At 42.1% G+C, this 17,884-nt stretch overlaps 1 protein-coding gene across 1 annotated transcript in view; it reads right to left on the bottom strand.

Annotated features, from left to right (window-relative positions):
• Window positions 1-17,884, bottom strand: part of LOC137284411 (T-box transcription factor TBX10-like) — a 37,969-nt gene that overhangs the window by 4,715 nt on the left and 15,370 nt on the right. The window contains exons 3-4 of the mRNA XM_067816209.1: window positions 7,574-7,847; window positions 647-799 (exon numbers count right to left, since the gene is read on the bottom strand). Coding sequence (XP_067672310.1) covers window positions 647-799; window positions 7,574-7,847 — 427 coding nt within the window. The remainder of the gene's footprint in view (window positions 1-646; window positions 800-7,573; window positions 7,848-17,884) is intronic.

The raw sequence follows: 17,884 nt of genomic DNA, 5'->3' as shown, positions 1-17,884 counted from the left end.
TAGTATGACTGTTAGAGGTGTGTTTTTTGTTTAGCTCGGCTATATTCCAGCTATATGACGGCGGTCTGTGAATAATCGAATCTGGACCAGACAATCCAGTGATCAACGTGATGAGCATGGATCTACGCAAATGGGATGTTATGTGTCAGCGAGCTTGACAACCCGATTGCGGAAGACCAATTCTAACTCGAATGTTCATGGGTATACTCGGAGGTACCTATGGATCCACTATATAGATTAACATTCCGAAGACATAATGCTACACAAGGCTCTCTGATCTAAAGATTATGTTTGAAGTGAGTTTCTAAAACCAGTAACATTCTTCTCTTCACATAAACAGAGATTTGATACACAACTGTCTGATTTCAAACTCTAACATGAACAAAACAAAGCACATTCCCTGTTTAACATACCGCCAGGACACAGAGTGAGCATCGTGAGTGAGTGAATGAGTCAGGTTGTAGGCCGCTGTTAACAACTTTCCCCCAATATCACGGCGGGGGACACCAGAAAAGGGCTTCACACATTGTGAGGAGTCGAACCTGAGTCTTCGGCTGGAGAGGCGAACGATTTAGCTTTGAACTATACCCCATCGACCCGTTAGAACGTAGATAACTAAAAGCAAGCGACATGTTAAACCGCATACCCTGTGGTTCTGATAAGCTGTGACGGCCATGAACTTGGTTTCCTGGAAGATGAACGTCTTGAAGTTCTCCGTGGCTGAAGACTCTTCCGTCTTCGGACTGACGTACACCACGTGGAAGCGAGGTTGGTATTTGTGCATCGAGTTCAGGATTATCTGAAATAAATAACATGTCTGGTAACGTTCACGAATACCCCAAATATAGACGTCGTATGTGATATTTTCGAATCTTGGGGGAAGTGTTGCAAGCCTGTGTTAAATCTGGTAACGTTCACGAATACCTCAAATATATGAAGTCGTATGTGATATTTTCAAAGCTGGAGTGAAATGATGCAATGGTGTTTTCAATCTGGTAAGTCGGGGATGGTGAACATCAACAAAGATTGAAACTGTCCAGTACGGTAACCACTGGTATAAAATGGCGCGGTTAGCCCCGATCCTAGCAGTGTAATGTATCTCAAGTCCACAAGTTAGCCAAGAAGATTTTCTTGCAGCAAAAAATAAAAAGTAGAATGGATGGGGAAGCAATACAACATATATTTGGTAAGAGGCTGAATGAGGCCACCAATCATTCAGTTACATTACGGCACGCCATCATAATTTTACTGTGAGTGAGTGAGTTTTTGCTTTTTGCTTTCGCGGAGACATTATATTTTTGCAAAGTCCGATATGATGCACACCTCATGAGGTAAGAGTGGGCTGACCAAACTTTGAAAGGGGAACTAGAACTGGGATTCAAACCCAGGACACTCCTTGGCGTTCACAGAACGTCACGTTGATCTACGCGTTGCCATGATCTTGCTGTTCAGATCCTAACATTGGAAGCTGTCTAACCCGGCACTCATCGGGACTGAAGAAATAATCCAGTTTATGCAACGTGCCGGAGCTGATGATAAATGTTCAACCCACAGACGGAACTGAGATTTTATGCTGGTGTTGCACCTTGCCTGATTGGACAGATGCCGGTTTTGACAGCTTCCACTGTAGTGAACAGGAAAAGAAACGCAAGTTCCGAAGAAATGAAACCTCATTAAGGTAACTGTTCATGTTTATGTCCTCTGTTTAAAACAAAAATTTAAAAAAATGCGTTTCTTTTGCTGTTCAGTTGTACAGTATATTATTACCATAGTCAGTCATACAATCCCTGAAAGCCCATGCAAGTCGACTAGAAAATGTGTCAGTTCTAAATCTACAGATCACCCCAGTTTCCGAAATGAAGAAAGTCCCTGGGCTCATTATGTTTTATTATATAAATTTATGTTTTTTTCTTCTGTACAATCTGTTTCAAAGACTTGATGTTAGCCTGTTATTTGTGCACAAGAACACTTTGTGCACGTGAACCCAGACCTTAATTTTCTACTAGCGCTGTTGCTCAGTCGATATATTGTAAAACAACAATCAGAGACGGCAACGCTGATGGTTTCCGTCGCCCAGGACACAGACCGCATCAGGCTGAGATGTTGATAGTACTAGATCAGGAGCGATCCTACATATAACACGGAGACGATCCACATCCAGATGTGTAAACAGGCTGAGTGGTCTACATAGTGATGTCGACAAGGATATTACACTTTAGTCGGTGTACGCTCTTCGTCAAGTAGCCCCATGCGGAAATAACACCACCGTGTGTTGATACTACATTAATTAACACTTCTTGAAGTTTGTAATTAGATGTAGCAATCGTACACTGGCTGTAGTGAGGGGATGTGGGTGGTTGAGGGCTGACGGGAACTCGGGTATTCGGATGCGGGTACAGCTGGAATCGAGTCCTGTTTCTAGAAATCGAGTACCCGGAAAGGGAGGGAACTCTCCAATGACAAGGGCAGGTAATACTTTGTCTTTTTCATAATGGACCTAACACACATTTACATCATTGGTATTGTCCGAGTGATGAAGCTTATTGCTGACGACTGCTATTTATCTGCGCATGCGTAGTGAGTAGTCAAGTTACAGTAACAGCAGGAACGAAAGGTTCTGCGCTTTGAGAGGAATATAAGTAACGGTGCTACTCTATATAGTGGTTAAAAAGACGTAAATAAAACATCTTGAGATGTTTCAAGATTTCTATAATAATCTCTGTGAAATCATTCCTCGTATTCCATGCTTGTCGTATGGGACTAGGCGACTAATGGGATCGGGTGGTCAGTCTCGATGACGCATACCATTGTAGCCCAGTTAAGTAGATCGATGCTCATGATGTTGATCACTGGGTCCAGGAAGTCTAGACTTGCTTCATTTGAGGAAACTGCAGAAAAAGGCTGGACAGTAGTGAAAAATAATGTGGTTCAGGGTCCGTGAAGCAGACTAGGGTATTTTCACAAGGATACGCTGCAGGAATTCTACTCTGGCAGTAGTTGGGAGCACCATAATGGAATTTCCTGACTGATCATTATCCCTTACAAGAGGAGTTCTAAAGTTAGTTGACAATCTCAACATTCAAACGTTTGAATCGGAAAGGGAAGCGTATATGCAGTATAGATGGCATATAATTCATTACATCACAAACATTCTGAGAGCTACAGTGGCGATTCGTGATCGAGTCTGGACCAGACAATGCTGTGATCAACAGCATGAGCATCGATCACCACAATTCGGAACTGATGACATCTCCAAGCGAGCCTGACCACCTGATCCCGTTAGTTGCTTCTTAAAAGCAGAGTCGCCTTTTATGACAAGCATGCGTTGCTGAAGACCTTGCTGAAGGCCTATTCTACCCCGGACCTTCACCGGTCCCAATAACAGAGGAATCGGGGAGTTCATGCATTCCTTTGGTTTCCTTATAACTATTTTATCAACCTTATTATCTATTTTGACATAACACAGACTGGTGAAAATTTGGAAGACGGTAAAGTTTGGGAAGAGAAGATGACAGTCCAGAGGAGTCCGAGTTCAAGATTCCGCTTTCTGTCACAACGGCGCTCATAGGCAGACGAACGCTTAGACCTTGAATATATTCGATATTGATAGTAACAGATAAACCGACTTAAATTGAAAGGACCCCCAAGGAGACGAGAGGTTTAAAACCTAGGGAACTTTAGCATTGCAGGGATGGATAGGGTGTAAGGAGAATAGTATAGATCAGGGTCTGTGAGACTATGCTCATTGACAATAGTCAAGGGACCGCCCTGTAGGCACTGCTACAAGAAGGGGAAGAACAATATGTGATTGATGTCATTATCTTACCAGTTATAGCGTCTCACTATCACAGGACTCGTTCAACATAGGGTATATGATGTATTTCTTGATATATTTAAAGGAAGGAAAAGAAGAATCCATGAAGATGTTCAACTGCTAAAAATATCAGTGACCTCGCTTACCGTACCTTGTCATGGGATTCTACATTTTTACACGGAAAGTTTTGACATTGTTCCGAAATGAAATATCATCAAACAGGTACGTCGACGAGTAAAACCGACAGCCAAAACGTGTTCATCGTGCCATTTGAATTAGACATTCACAGCTTTCAAACAAGTTGTCATAGATCTATTGGGAGGAATTCTTGACATTCTTCCCAAATGAAACATAATCAACAGGTACGTAGAACAGTAAAACCGATAGCCAAAACGCAACGCATACTTCCGCCCAGATGCAGTATACATATATCATAAGAGTATCCGTGTTCATAGAACACAACAGGATTGTCATAGTTCATATTTACTTTGATCCACATGCTAGAACAATGACCGAGTTGCCCTTTGCGGGTCTGCCAATCAGCTCGGTGCAATCTATATCCCCATGGACGTGTCTGATGATGGATGCGGATACACCATGATATTGGAAAACTTCGGTGTTTGGAGTTTGTGCAAGTTAAGCTTTGTACGTAGTGTATCTGTGTCAGTTAAACGGCAGTGGTCACGTCCAAGCGTAAGATCTGAGACGAGTTTTGTTTACCTACAGGCGTGGAATAACAAAGGCTGGTATCACACACTGCAGAGTTGTGTCAGATTTTCCCTGAGTAATTAGCACTGGGTCGGGGGTTCTACACCACGTGCGACACAAGGGAATGTTTCATGCATGCGATAAGCGAGCGTGCGGAGAGTCAGCCGGCTCTCGCTTACTTCCTCTCACAAATTAACGAGCTGTATAAACAACTAAACGAAATCTAAACATTCCAAGTTGAATAAAAGTAGCGACCTGGCACTCAGCTATCTAACAAACGGCTACGGCTGACCTCGCGAGACCTTTCGAGATTCTACGAGACTTGGCAAATGGAGGACCACTCTCCTGGAGAAGAAGATAAGAAAGTGATCGTTGATCATCTCCCCTACGTGGCCGCGTGTCATCAAACCGAGTAGTAGAAACAGTCGAGCAGATTTATAAGGCAGTATTCAAGAGGGGCCTGTCACCACTATACCTTCATCTATCAGTACAAGGCTAACAATTACCACCTTTCTGCCTCCCAGCTGGAACTAACCTACATGCTGCAATCAGTTACCATGTCTTCCTGTCTAGCGTCAGCTAAATTAACTCACGATAGATTAGGTTTAAACAAATAAATTAGCGCAATGCCTTCGAGAATACAGCGGCAGAATAAGTTCGTCTACGGGTACAGTTAAGAATGGAATGTTGCAACCTCGATTTAGGTTGCCTTTGATGACTTTATTTGTTTGGTAAACACTAACAGGAAAGGTGTTTTAATTACCTTGATATATTTCTGGTCAGGGAAAGGGGAAAAATGCGTCAGTAAATTAAATGGGAAAGTATCAGAATGCTCCTTAATTCGAATTCTTATGAGGAATGCTATATTGTCACGTACCCTACTCATGTACAGATCAAATGTGTGCTATCACAATAAAATACATTCCATATAAAACTGAACATAGATGTTTGAAAATATTTTCGTCTCCTTTTACCAAGCTCGCTACCTACATAGAGAGATAGGTAGATCAAACAGACAGACAGACAGACATCAGATATATGTATGTTCTTGTCGGTGATATTCGTCTTCAGAGTCAAGGAACTGAGAGCTAATATCGCTTGAGTGAGCTAGTGGGGGTTGCAATTTTACATCGCGACCCAAGAGCTAAACATACATATGACACAGCGAGTAACGATGACATTTACCGTGGACAGCCCAGCGGTTGATATCACGAGCATCGAGCCACACGTATTGGGTCACAGTGACATGCATCGATATATATCGACATGACAATGAGTATTGTTTCGGTTACAACCTCTATATACATTCTCAGCGCTATAAGGCTATTTCTTGTCCGCTTTGGGGGTAGTGGGGTAGCATGATGCTTGAAGCGGGACCCGGGTTTGATTCTCATTGGGTACAATGTGTGAAGCTGGTGTCTCCTTTTTGCAAACGTGGCATAAAACCATACACATCCACTCTTGACAGCTTTATCTGTTGAATGACAGGGCTAAGCAGACAGATGAAGCCACAAATATACGCCTGAAATAATCGAGTGAGGACCAGAAAATCCAGTGATAAATAATCAGTCTACGCAAATGGGACAAGATGACACGCATCTACCAAGTCAACGAGCCTGTCGATCCGATCCTGTTAGCTGCCTTTTCGGACAACGACGTGTTAATGAAGATCAATTCTGATTGCACCTAGCCTATTCATTTTCGTTAGTAATGGGGTTTTTTTGCATACTGTGATTCTTAAACAAATCATATGACCTCTTTACTGGTTCTCCAACAAATCATATGACCTCTTTACTGGTTCTCCAACAACGCTTATGACCTCTTTACCAACCCACGTTCTCCTCTATCTGACAGTACCTGTTCACAAAACAAGTTCTTCAGTACTTAACACTACGTCTTTACCAACAAACATTCTCCAATACCTTATATTCCATATTTACCAATACACTTTCTCCAACACTCGACATTTCGTCTATACCACCACACGTTCTCCTGTACCTGACATTATCGCTTTACTAACACAAAGTCTCTAATACACGACAACGATACCTCTTTACCAATACTGGTTCTCCAATACCTGACTATACCCCTTTCTTCACCACCACAGGTTCAATAACTCCAATGATCTGTTAACCAGTATCGGTCCGCCAACACCAGGGATGATCTCAGCCATCACTTGTACTACAACTTCTGTGATATCTTTATCACTAGTTCTCGTATCATACACGCGGCACTTCACGACACCTTTATTCCTTTCATCGGTATTTGTTCTTCCGGGACTTAACAGCTGAAATATACCATATCTACCGATAATAGTTAGATTTCTCTTTGATCTTTGATTACTTGGAGGCTACATCCAGATGAAGCTGGGGAGGGCTTAGGCTTGGGAGGATTCCTCTGTGAGTTACAATGCGGATAATATATATCCGTAACGTAAGCTAGGCCTTATGAAGTGCTCTAATGTATATGATAACATCCTCATCATGACGAATGACAGGTGGACCTGACTGTAAATCAGTCTTGGTTGTTGTATGATGATATGGTCATGTGTTTCTTTCATCCGTACTTCCGTAATGTCCAAAAGTACATTTATCTGGCATGCTGTTTCCCAACAAACGTCTCGCCCTTAGCGCACATTTGAAACTCAATCATTTGTTTTCGATTTCCACCCATCGCTGCCAAACTACCAAAGACTGAATTGTATCCAATCACCTTAAACGTCCGAAATCAAAGTGTGCTCCAGACCATGTACGTGTAGTTGTATAGTTATATTTAGATCGAAATTTAGTGCTTTCTGTCTTTCGTATGATATTTTACAATATGGACGAAAATTGAATATTTGAATATTATCACACTATTGTGAGTGTCAGATACGTTATCTTGTGTTAGTGACCCATTCATGTGTCATTTCCATGATTGTTTGGTCACTGCCAATTGAATCTGTTTAGGATGTAATCAAGACCGATATTTTCTACCACTGAGGTTAATTTCACCAGCGTGTACCTCATCAACAGGTACACCATCGCATATTTCAGCCTCATCAACACTTACATGTCCGTTGTCATCCAGGAGGTTGTTGGTCAGCTTCAGTTTGTCAAATGACACAATCTGCTTCATCCACTGGGAACCTTTGGCTGGGGAGTCAGGGTGAACATGGATCCGCCCCGGCATGTGGGGGTCAGCCTTGCCGGCCACCACCCAGCTGGAACTATGGAAGGAGTACCTGTACCTCTTGTCGTCCACGGGGACAAAGTCCATCATCACCATGAAATCTGACATAGGGTCAAGGCCGAACAGACGGACTTGGAATGTGGGGAACATCCGTCTGGAACAGAACAAGAGGTCAAGCTATTAATGGCGTCGGGAATGACTTGAGGTATTTGTACTTGTGTTAGTTCCTGTCTGGAAGGAAATAGATTAGACAGTTATACCTGACCCACTCCCAGAAAACATTTTGCTCTCAGCAAATTAATATGACTTTTGTCAAACGTCAACACAGAGAGAATTTTGCTTGGTCTGTTTGGTTTAAGCTAAAATTCGCTGTGATTGAGCACGAGACTTTATCAGTCATCGAATCTTGGCCATGGATACCTGTTGTTGTTCATAGGATGATCAACCTATCAACACTAGACAAATACCGAGTGCCGATTCTTTAACACCTCTAATGTGATTATACTACAGGCACTAACGTATTCGGACTTTCCGGTACAGACTCCATTCTGGACATGAAGCAGCAACTGTCGGTTCGAGAAAAACCGTCCTTGACAACTGCCATAACAAACAGTGTCATTCGACGTGTCATTCTCCTTGACACGCATCAACGTAATTAGCATAAGAACCACCTGGTCCTTTCAGATCATTCTTACGACAAGGCCCCACGTCTTACTGACCGTGTCTATGTTTAACAAAATATTTCAAGATGCACGATCGAAGAAATAATCTGTGTTGTCAACATCAGAGACACATTTTATATATTTTCGGTCATTCAACATGATATATCAGTGAGTATTACGCATTTTAGAAAAAATCCAACAATATCACGACGGGGGATACCGAGAACTGACTTCACACACCGTACCCATGTGAGTACCTTTATTATAGAAGCAACATTCCAGCTATATGGTGGCGGTCTGTAAATAATCGTGTCTGGACCAGACAACCCAGTGACCAACAGCATGTGCATCGATCTGCGCAATTGGGAACCGATGACATGAGTCAACCAAGTCAGCGAGCCTGACCACCCGATTCCGTTAGTAGCCTCTTACGACATGCACAGTGGCCTTCTATACCCCGTGACCTTCACGGGTCTTGTACCCATGTGGGACACCCAAGTCTTCGTCGTGACGAAAGGACACGTTAACCTCTAGGCTACGCTACCACTCCTTACGGCACATCATGGACGAAGTGAAAACAAGCACATGGAAGTTTGTGTAATGATGGCTCTTGATGAGGTAATAGTCATTGGTTTTATATCAGCTGGAGAAGTTGTATCTGACGTCATGCTCGCTTCAGAGTACCCGATATTACATTTCCTGAGGACAGCGATTTATTCCGTTGCGGCACCCACAAGGAAAACGTGAATGCAATGTAATATTGATGAAACCGTGAAATAATGATCACACCTTAATTAACGTCGTCACGACAGTATCGAATATTATTCGCATGACAACATCTCATGTTGACACTCATATTAGCCCATTCCTACCGAATACCCGTGAAGGTCATGGGGTAGAATAGGCCTTCAGCAGCCCATGGTTGCCATAAAAGGAAACTATGCTTGTCGTAAAAGGCGACTAACGGGATCGGGTGGTCAGGGTTGCTGACATGGTTGGCACTTGTCATCGGTTCCCAGTTGCGCAGATCGATGCTCATGTTGTTGATCACTGGATTGTCTGGTCCAGACTCGATTATTTTTTACAGACCGCCCCCACATGGCTGTAATATTGCTGAGTGCGGTGTAAAACTAAACTAACTCACTCACTCTCTATTCCTACCGAAAGCTGAGTAGTATGATAAACACTGTACATTCCCGTGCAAGGCTATCCGTAGTTTACGCGCTTCCAGTTGTGCAATTGTCCGCTCGTTATAACATCCCATAAAAGTGATGAAGAGATTAATTCTGCTTCAGTCTAGACGCGAGAACCAAGAGCGCTGAGCATGTGAATGTATAGTAATTGTATCCTTCAAAGAGTCGAGTCTAGACAAGCGGACAGTACAAGGATGCCAGTTTGTTAAAGGGAAAACTTCTTGAAAGGCATTTGGAATACATGAATACATGACATGCTTTCTGCATAGCAAAAACCTTTCATTCTTTATACAACGTTTCAAGAATTAGCACTGAAAAATCGTATGAAGAATGAAAAGGATCCATAAAACGTCACATGTATTTAGGGTGCACTTGTTTTCTCTTTATAGTTATTTTCTAGACATTATAATTATGAATCCATAAATATAAACTAAATAGGGCAACAGTGGCCTGTCTCATTAAAATGTACACTGACAACAAAATTAATTGCCATTTGCAATTGAATCTAACCCTCATATATTCCCACCCACACCGATAACGCCAACCCTGGCCACCTCAATTCCCAACCGTTCACCCCCGGGTTGCACAATGACACTGTAAGCACGTGATGGATTGTCTGAGATTATCACCCTTGGTTCACACGCACGTGCACACAGGTGGCGCTGTGATGGAAGGCAGCCCTGTAGCGGGCGATAACTGCCTTGTCTTCAAGGCTTAATTAGGACTGAGAGGCGAGATAGCTCGAGACAAGACTGATCATTGACCACGGCTCGGCCACATGTAGGGAATTAATGACTGACCAGGATGGTTGGTGTATGATAAAGCAGTAACGTTACGTAGCGGCGGTGGTCTACAGCAGTAAAACGTGACTTTTACATTGATACGGTTGCAATAAAGTTAGGATCCGTTACATGTTTCGTGGTGACATTTCTACATAAAAACCAACTGCAAGAACACTGTGCTGCAACACGATTCCACGAAGGGAAATCTAAATGGTTGACTATCTGGCTACGATTTAACGGTTCGAGGCTAATTCATTGTTCAAAGGGGACAGACCATGAAAATGGATTTTTTATCACAAATATACGACATACTTAGCTTGGTGTTGCCTGTGAGATGTTGGTTTTTGTCAAGACTTGGAATCGGAGTGATAACATGTTTTCAGTAATAAACACAAAAAGGACACTGACAGATCGAGGTCAGTGTTGATTCTTTCATCTCGGTAAACTCCAACCAAGGAAACCCGTATGCCTTTATATTTAATATATCGACATGACAATGAGTATTGCTTCGAATACAACTTCTATGTACATGCTTAACGCTATAAGGCTATTTCTTGTCAGCTCTGTGGGGAGTGGGTTAACATGATGTTTGGACCGTCGCTCGTCAAGCTGAAGACTCGGGTTTGATTCCCACTGGGTACAACGTGTGAAGCTGGTGTCTCCTACCGTGGCATTGCTGCAATATTGCAAAAGCGTCCATACACATTAACTCTTGCCAGCTTTATCAGGTGAATGACAGGGCGGAGTAGGTCAGGTTAGGCCACTAATATGCGTCTGAAATAATCGACCAGACAAGCCAGTGATCAGTAATCAACAGCCAGTATCAACACACACATGGGATAAGATGACATAAGTCAACCAAGTCAGGGAAGCTGACCACCCCATCCCGTTAGTCACCTCTTACGTCAAGCATGGGTTTCTGAAGATCTAACCCGATCTTCTTGGATGACGTTTCAATGAACAATTGCTCACAGGGGCTTCTGTTTGTAAAACAAACCACGTGCTTATATATGATTGTTGCTGAAAAGGTTGGACAAGCCCACAATACTATCGAAATATATAGCTTTGCAACCTATCGCGATTAAATGAAAATAACTGGCTCGCTTCGCGCCTGATTGAAACCTCGATCGTTACCCATACTTAGAGAGTGCACGTTTTTGATTTGATTTAAACATATTTTATTCACATATGAACATAGGGATCAGGGACAAGTGATTCAACTTAGGTAACCATCTCTTGAGTATGTACAACATGCTGCAAGAACATACAAGTAATATAGAAAAAACATAGTACAGAAATAGTAGACGTATGTACAGAGATAGGTGTTAACATACAGTCGAACCTCATTTACTCGGACCCCACATATCCGGAAAACCCCGCCTTCCGGACGATTTTTATGTGAAACGAAACTTACGTTCATTAATTGTACTCGCAATGTATGCAGATATTTACACCATTCTAGAAATGTATGCAGATATTTACACCATTCTAGAAACACACTTGCATGCAGTGTGATATACACTGCTGAACTGCTTTAAATATTGCCTGGTTTAGAGAATATGAGTTCTTGTTGCCACTTAATAATAAACCTAAATCTAAATCATCATCATGTAATTTTAAGGGGTTAAACGTTTTCGTTCTGTGTTCATTATATCGGACACTCAAGCACGAAGTGAACATTTTCACAGAAATAACCACACATGCATTTTGAATGCACGCTTTAAATGTATCACCACATAAAATCCATGTCAGTATGCGTTATGATCCTGTACTCAACCCGCACCAACACTCGAGAAAATGTGGTAATCATGCTGATCTTATTAACAAATAACTGTTTCCTTACAGCGAATTTGCTAACATGCACATAAAAGTCATATAAAGCTGCCATGTAATGTACACTAGCTGATAATGCCCCGTCTGTTTCCGGACCGCTAACATGGCTGGTAATGTCCTCGCAGTCCAGTCGTGAAGACTGGTGGTTTGTGGGTCCAGTCGTTGCACACGTTTAATGTACACCGAACTGCAATTTGCAAACCGGAAAGGCGGGTTTGTACAAAAATGACACACTGTGACAAAACGAAACGAAACCAATATAATAGCGATGATCTTTAAAATACACTAGAATAATTCTATAGAGTTTCTACAAAAATGACACCTTGTGGATATATCAAAACAGAACGAAATCTATTTAATGGTGACGTCCCTTAAACCAAAGTGTTCGCGGAAGGTTTCTACAAATTGAAATGTTCTGAAAATTCGAAAACAGAACAAAATAAATTTTACGGCCATGGTCATCCTAAAGTTATTCGTCCATCAATGAGAATCTAGCTCTCGACATTGCTTCTTCGTTTCATATGTCTTGGACGTCATAACAAGAGAGGCCCTGGCTAGTTAGACATAGTTTATAGAAGGAGACGTCAGGACGTAAACTGCTGGCAGGGTTTGATACAACACCCATCAATCTGAGAGGCTCATCAATCTTATGCTGTAACCTGCCGTGACGCGCTCAGCTTTCAAGTGTACGGAGCTGGAACAGAGCGGAACTGTCGCTGTCAGGAGCTGTGACGAACGGCTGATGTTAGCGGGGTGATAAAGACACAAGTGCTGTGGAGGAGTTCTTGATCTGGCGCTTGGGAGGGTGATGATAACGTGCGAGATGTCGTTACTGTTGATGAACAGTAGTCAAGTACTGTGTAGACGCTAATGTGCAAGCTGGTTCTCTTCACAATAATCTAGTACGAGAACTGAAAACTTGAAATCTAACATTGCAGATTTCTCATGGGAAATATTTAAAAACTACACTTTGGACACTTGCGATTTTCCAGACAAACGAAGACCGGTAGTGTACCCAAGTGGTTAAAGCGTCGCTCGTCACGCTAAAGACTCTGGTTCGATTCCCACATGGGTACTATGTATGAAGCCAATTTCTGGTGTCCCCGTCGCGATATTTCTGGAATACTGCAGAAAGTGACGTAAAACCAAACTCACTCACTTACTCCAGACTAACATGTAGTCTCTAAAGGAATATCTGTGACACATAAATAATAAAAAAGATTACGTAGATTTTCTTCATTTTCATTTTTCAGTCGCCACACACTCCAGACTTTCATCGCCTGGATTAAGTACATGTGTTTGTTGCATCCTCTGTATGTTAGACAGTAAAAGTCTCTGATGAGAATCATGAACGCTTTGTCACGCGGACGGTGGGATAACCTAATGTATAAAGCGTTCGCTCGTCACACCGAAAACCCGAGTTCGATTCCACATAATGCGAAGCCTATTTTTGGTATTCCTCTCCGTGATATTTCTGAAATAGTGCTAAATGCGGCGTAAAACCATACTCACTCACTCATCCTAAATATAAAGTAGGCAGTGATCATGTACTCTACAGGTTCATCTGGTGTATACCAGTAAGACATCTATCACTGTCGCTCTCATTGACAGAACAGATGCTGCTATCGGCACTACAGGCTTAAACTTCTGGATTATCGCAAACCCTCCCCAATACCTGATACCAACCCTGCACGGAGCTTTATCTTGTAACACAATACCCGGAGTTGCAGCGCGCGTTGTGATAAGATTAATAGAGAAATTAAACTGACAAAAGTCAAAACGGAAACACTAGGGAAATACAGATACAGAGCCGCTAGAAGATAGGGATGACAAAAAATGACGACAGATGGTTTTTGTATATTTAGGTTAAAATGAAAAAGATTATTTTCTGGGGAGGCCTCGATAAGACGGTTGAGCATGGAATGTATCAATCTCTTGCAAACTTGATATGGTCGGTCGTTTTTGTGAACAACGTGATATGGAGTCTCACTTTAAGCTCAGACAGGTTTCTAAATTACATAATTAATGATATCTTAGAGCTGTCAGAGCCTTGTACCGCTGAGAAGTAGCATGGTAGGTTCGAGTGATTTAATACCATTTGATACCATTGATATAGCGGGAGACTTGGAGTGGTTTGTAAATATCATAATTAATGATATCGCAGATCTGTCACAGCATCGTACTTGTTAATGGTAGAATGATGAGTGTGTTCCTCGCCATATAAACAAATGACAAGACCGTGGCTCATACAAAACACAATGAGATGCGGTTGAATATAAATTGTTAACGGAACACACTAGTGAGTGATTTAATTCTTAAAGACAATATTTCAGCCTTATCGTGACCCCACTGGCTAGTCTAAATGGCCCCTGACACATCGCTTAAAAGTATACGAATGGATCAACGAAACCACCACCGACGACACCCGGTGTTCACGAAGGGGTGAGCATGTCCCACCTTATCAATATCACCTGTCTCTCACCTCTTTCAAGACTATTTTAATAATGTAATGACGTTTCTGCTTGTATGTGGAAGAAAACGAGGTCAAAGTTTTACTTTATGGCAACGTGAAACTGAGCTTCCGAAAACCAATGATCATTATACGAACTTGACTGACTCTAGTATTCGAATCCATAATTATCTGATTTGGTCTTAGTTAAGCCTCAGAGTGCTAACGGCAGCATCCTACGTTCCTTGCCACTTTGTCACTTTTAGAAGAAAGAATATGCCGCACTATACCATGTTGCTGCCATGGTGGTGGTCTAGATTGGTAGTTAAAGCTTCAACCCGGGGCATGCTCCAGACCAGGGTTCGATTCCGTACACGGGTACAATGTATGGCGCCCATTTCCGGTGTACAAGGTCATGATATTGTTGGCATATTGCTTTAAAAACCGGCGTTAAACAAAACTCACTCATTTTTTCTATAGGATATTTTCCTTCTGTCCATGACACTTGAAGCGGAATTTCGTTACACGTATTATTAAATAGAATGACGCTATCTGATTATCCCCGTCAAAAATGAAATAGTGTAGATATATAGTTTGTCATACAGAACAAGCGAATGTTACAGGCGTAGCAAGCTGTGTGTAACCGGAAGCAGACAAGCGATTACATTATCAGTCCAATCATACACTGTTTTCGAGCAAATAGAACACGTCAACGCCAGACAATACCCAGTCTCGATTATCTGCCGATACTAACTGCACTGGGCGTAAAATGTCAAATAATCGTGAAAATTATATAAATGGATACTAGGTGTTGGAGACAAGTGTAAGCATGTCCAAACTAACAGATTTACCCGTCACTCAAAAAAGTTCGTCTGTCTCCGCCATAGAGATTGACTGTTGAGAAGAGTGAGTGAGCTTAGTTTTAAACCGCTTTAAACATTATTTCAGCAAAATTATTTCGAGGCAGGAGAAATGGCTTCACAAATTGTACCATGTGGGGATTCGAACCCGGATCTTGGGTTTAAAGAGGCAACGCTTTCACTGCTAGACCTTCCATCGCCTCGAATTTTGAAAGCTGCATGAATGTTTGAATGAGAGGGTAAGTCTAGATTGTCTAGCTCTGGAAGTATGCATTCTGGGCACCTTTCGGAGTTTTTAGAATATGTCTATAAACAAAATAACTTTTTGTGGCACTACATGTCAGTGTAACACAACGCATATAAACAATCAATCTTGAACCGGAAAATCCACTGACACGACGAAACAGTTTAAGATTGTATCACCATTAGAAAATAGAGATCATCCTTGATCTGCCACAATGAGATGTGCCAGTATCACCTTGAATGCCATTTGTACGAGCAGTTAACTTCGTGATACCCACTTTTTTCTATTGAGGGAGTGTCTTACTGGTTTTGAAGCACTATTTCTTGCAATATCAAAGCGATTAATTGCTGTATAAATAGAAACGGAAGGAGGACTTGAATCTTGGTATATAGGTAACGAATGAGTTCATAGTTTTATTCTTCAAAACAATGAAGCAGCTACACTGTGGTTGAAGTCTGAAGAGCAGAGAAGAAGACCCCTCGTCACTGGGACAATGCAATAATAACAATTTCCCCTCGGAGCGGATATTAAACGATGTGTTTAGATTCTCAAGGATCCTCAGTGGCGCTCGGTGCCATCGACCCTTATGGTTCTAAACGATGGATTCATTATCTTCTTCCGCTGGAAGACATTCGCCACTGCCAGTGTTTTTAGTTTGGTGAAAATAACTTTAAGTACGACTTTTTATTACCTGCACTTCAAACAGGCACCTTACCAGAAGCGGAAATTGAAGGACAAACAGATAATCTTCGTATTGCATGTGTCAAACGTCGTAAATATATCAATCCAAAATGAAAGTGAAAATCATGTTCGAACCTGGTTTGTCTGGTCCAGGCTCGACTACCTATAGATCGCCATGCCCTGACTGGAATCAAACATTCATGTATCTTTAGGATTAACGTGTTTTGGTTGGCAGTTTTAACCCTTTGCTGACTGCAAGGAATTCAGGAAAGCCATTTGTCGGTGCTGTGGACCAAATAAATGTGTTTCTTCCCTTCTATACACCTTTGCAAATGGCTTGTTGAACTCCTTATACATCTTTGCCTGAGCAGCGGAGTTTCTGGACAGTTCATTGTCAGCATTAAAACGGAAAGTGCAACTATAAAATCTGCAGCCAACTCTTCTAATAAAGGGCTGTAGGGGTAGAATATTGCTGAGAGCGGCATATAACCATACTCCTCCATCTAACTTTTTTGATTTGCTGTTCATGATGATTCATCGTATCCTGACACACCATACGGGACAGGGTGCTGTTTAACTCTACCATGGTTTCTGTAGTCCAGACCTTACAAATCATCTACACTCTCAATGTAGCAGGAATACAGCTGATTGTGACGAACAGCAATATAAACTCTCTCAGATGACGATGCCAGGCTCAGAAATCTACGAAAGTGACAATAGTGAAATAGCTACACCGCATTCACCATCAGTTCCCCCTCTTCATCAATCCCTGCCTAATAACGCTCCCCAGACCTCGCGCCACCGCTGTCGACAGAGCTCTCGCCGTACCTATGTCGGTACACGCAAAGGCGGCGAAGCGCTTGTAAACACGGTATCCCGTGATGCACCTGTTCTCCCAACACTTGAATAGTTTCAATTTCCACAGAAGTTTTTCCAATTACCGGAGTCCCGAGTTTCTTCTCGCGAAGCCTGCCTGCACTTTGTTTTCCTTGCTTTGTTTAGCCTGAGCTTCCTGCCGCCCGCACTAAATACACGCGAACGTTGAAATCCAGCTCGTTTCAGCGCCATATTTTGACGGCACGGGAATCAAGTGTTTACTTGCGATACATAATGGCTCTGCAGGCCACTAAACTCATTCTCACTGCTATAAACTTCTCTTGACACGGAAACTGTGTAAATTACAGAGCGCTAAGGTTCCCTCACCGTTACATACCGATGTCGAATTCAATCTCACCGATTCCAAACTACCGGTGCACGGGTTCTATGAAATATTCATCATCGTAAATGAAAACGTTCCATCTGTTATATGACATGGACACGTGGGATTATGTTATTCTTAGGTTACAATTTAAAAAATATTTTAATGTGTTGTTCTTAGAACCGCTACTGTGAAAACCTTAAGCACGCAGGAGCGAGCGAGTGAGTATGGTTTTACGCCGCTATTCCAGAAATATCACCGGGGGACCCTAGAAATAGGCTTCACACAT

This window comes from Haliotis asinina, chromosome 1, assembly GCF_037392515.1.
Source record: "Haliotis asinina isolate JCU_RB_2024 chromosome 1, JCU_Hal_asi_v2, whole genome shotgun sequence".
In the NCBI taxonomy this organism is placed as follows: domain Eukaryota; kingdom Metazoa; phylum Mollusca; class Gastropoda; order Lepetellida; family Haliotidae; genus Haliotis; species Haliotis asinina.
The sequence above is the reverse complement of the archived record's forward strand: the minus strand, read 5'-3'. Positions and strand labels throughout refer to the sequence as shown.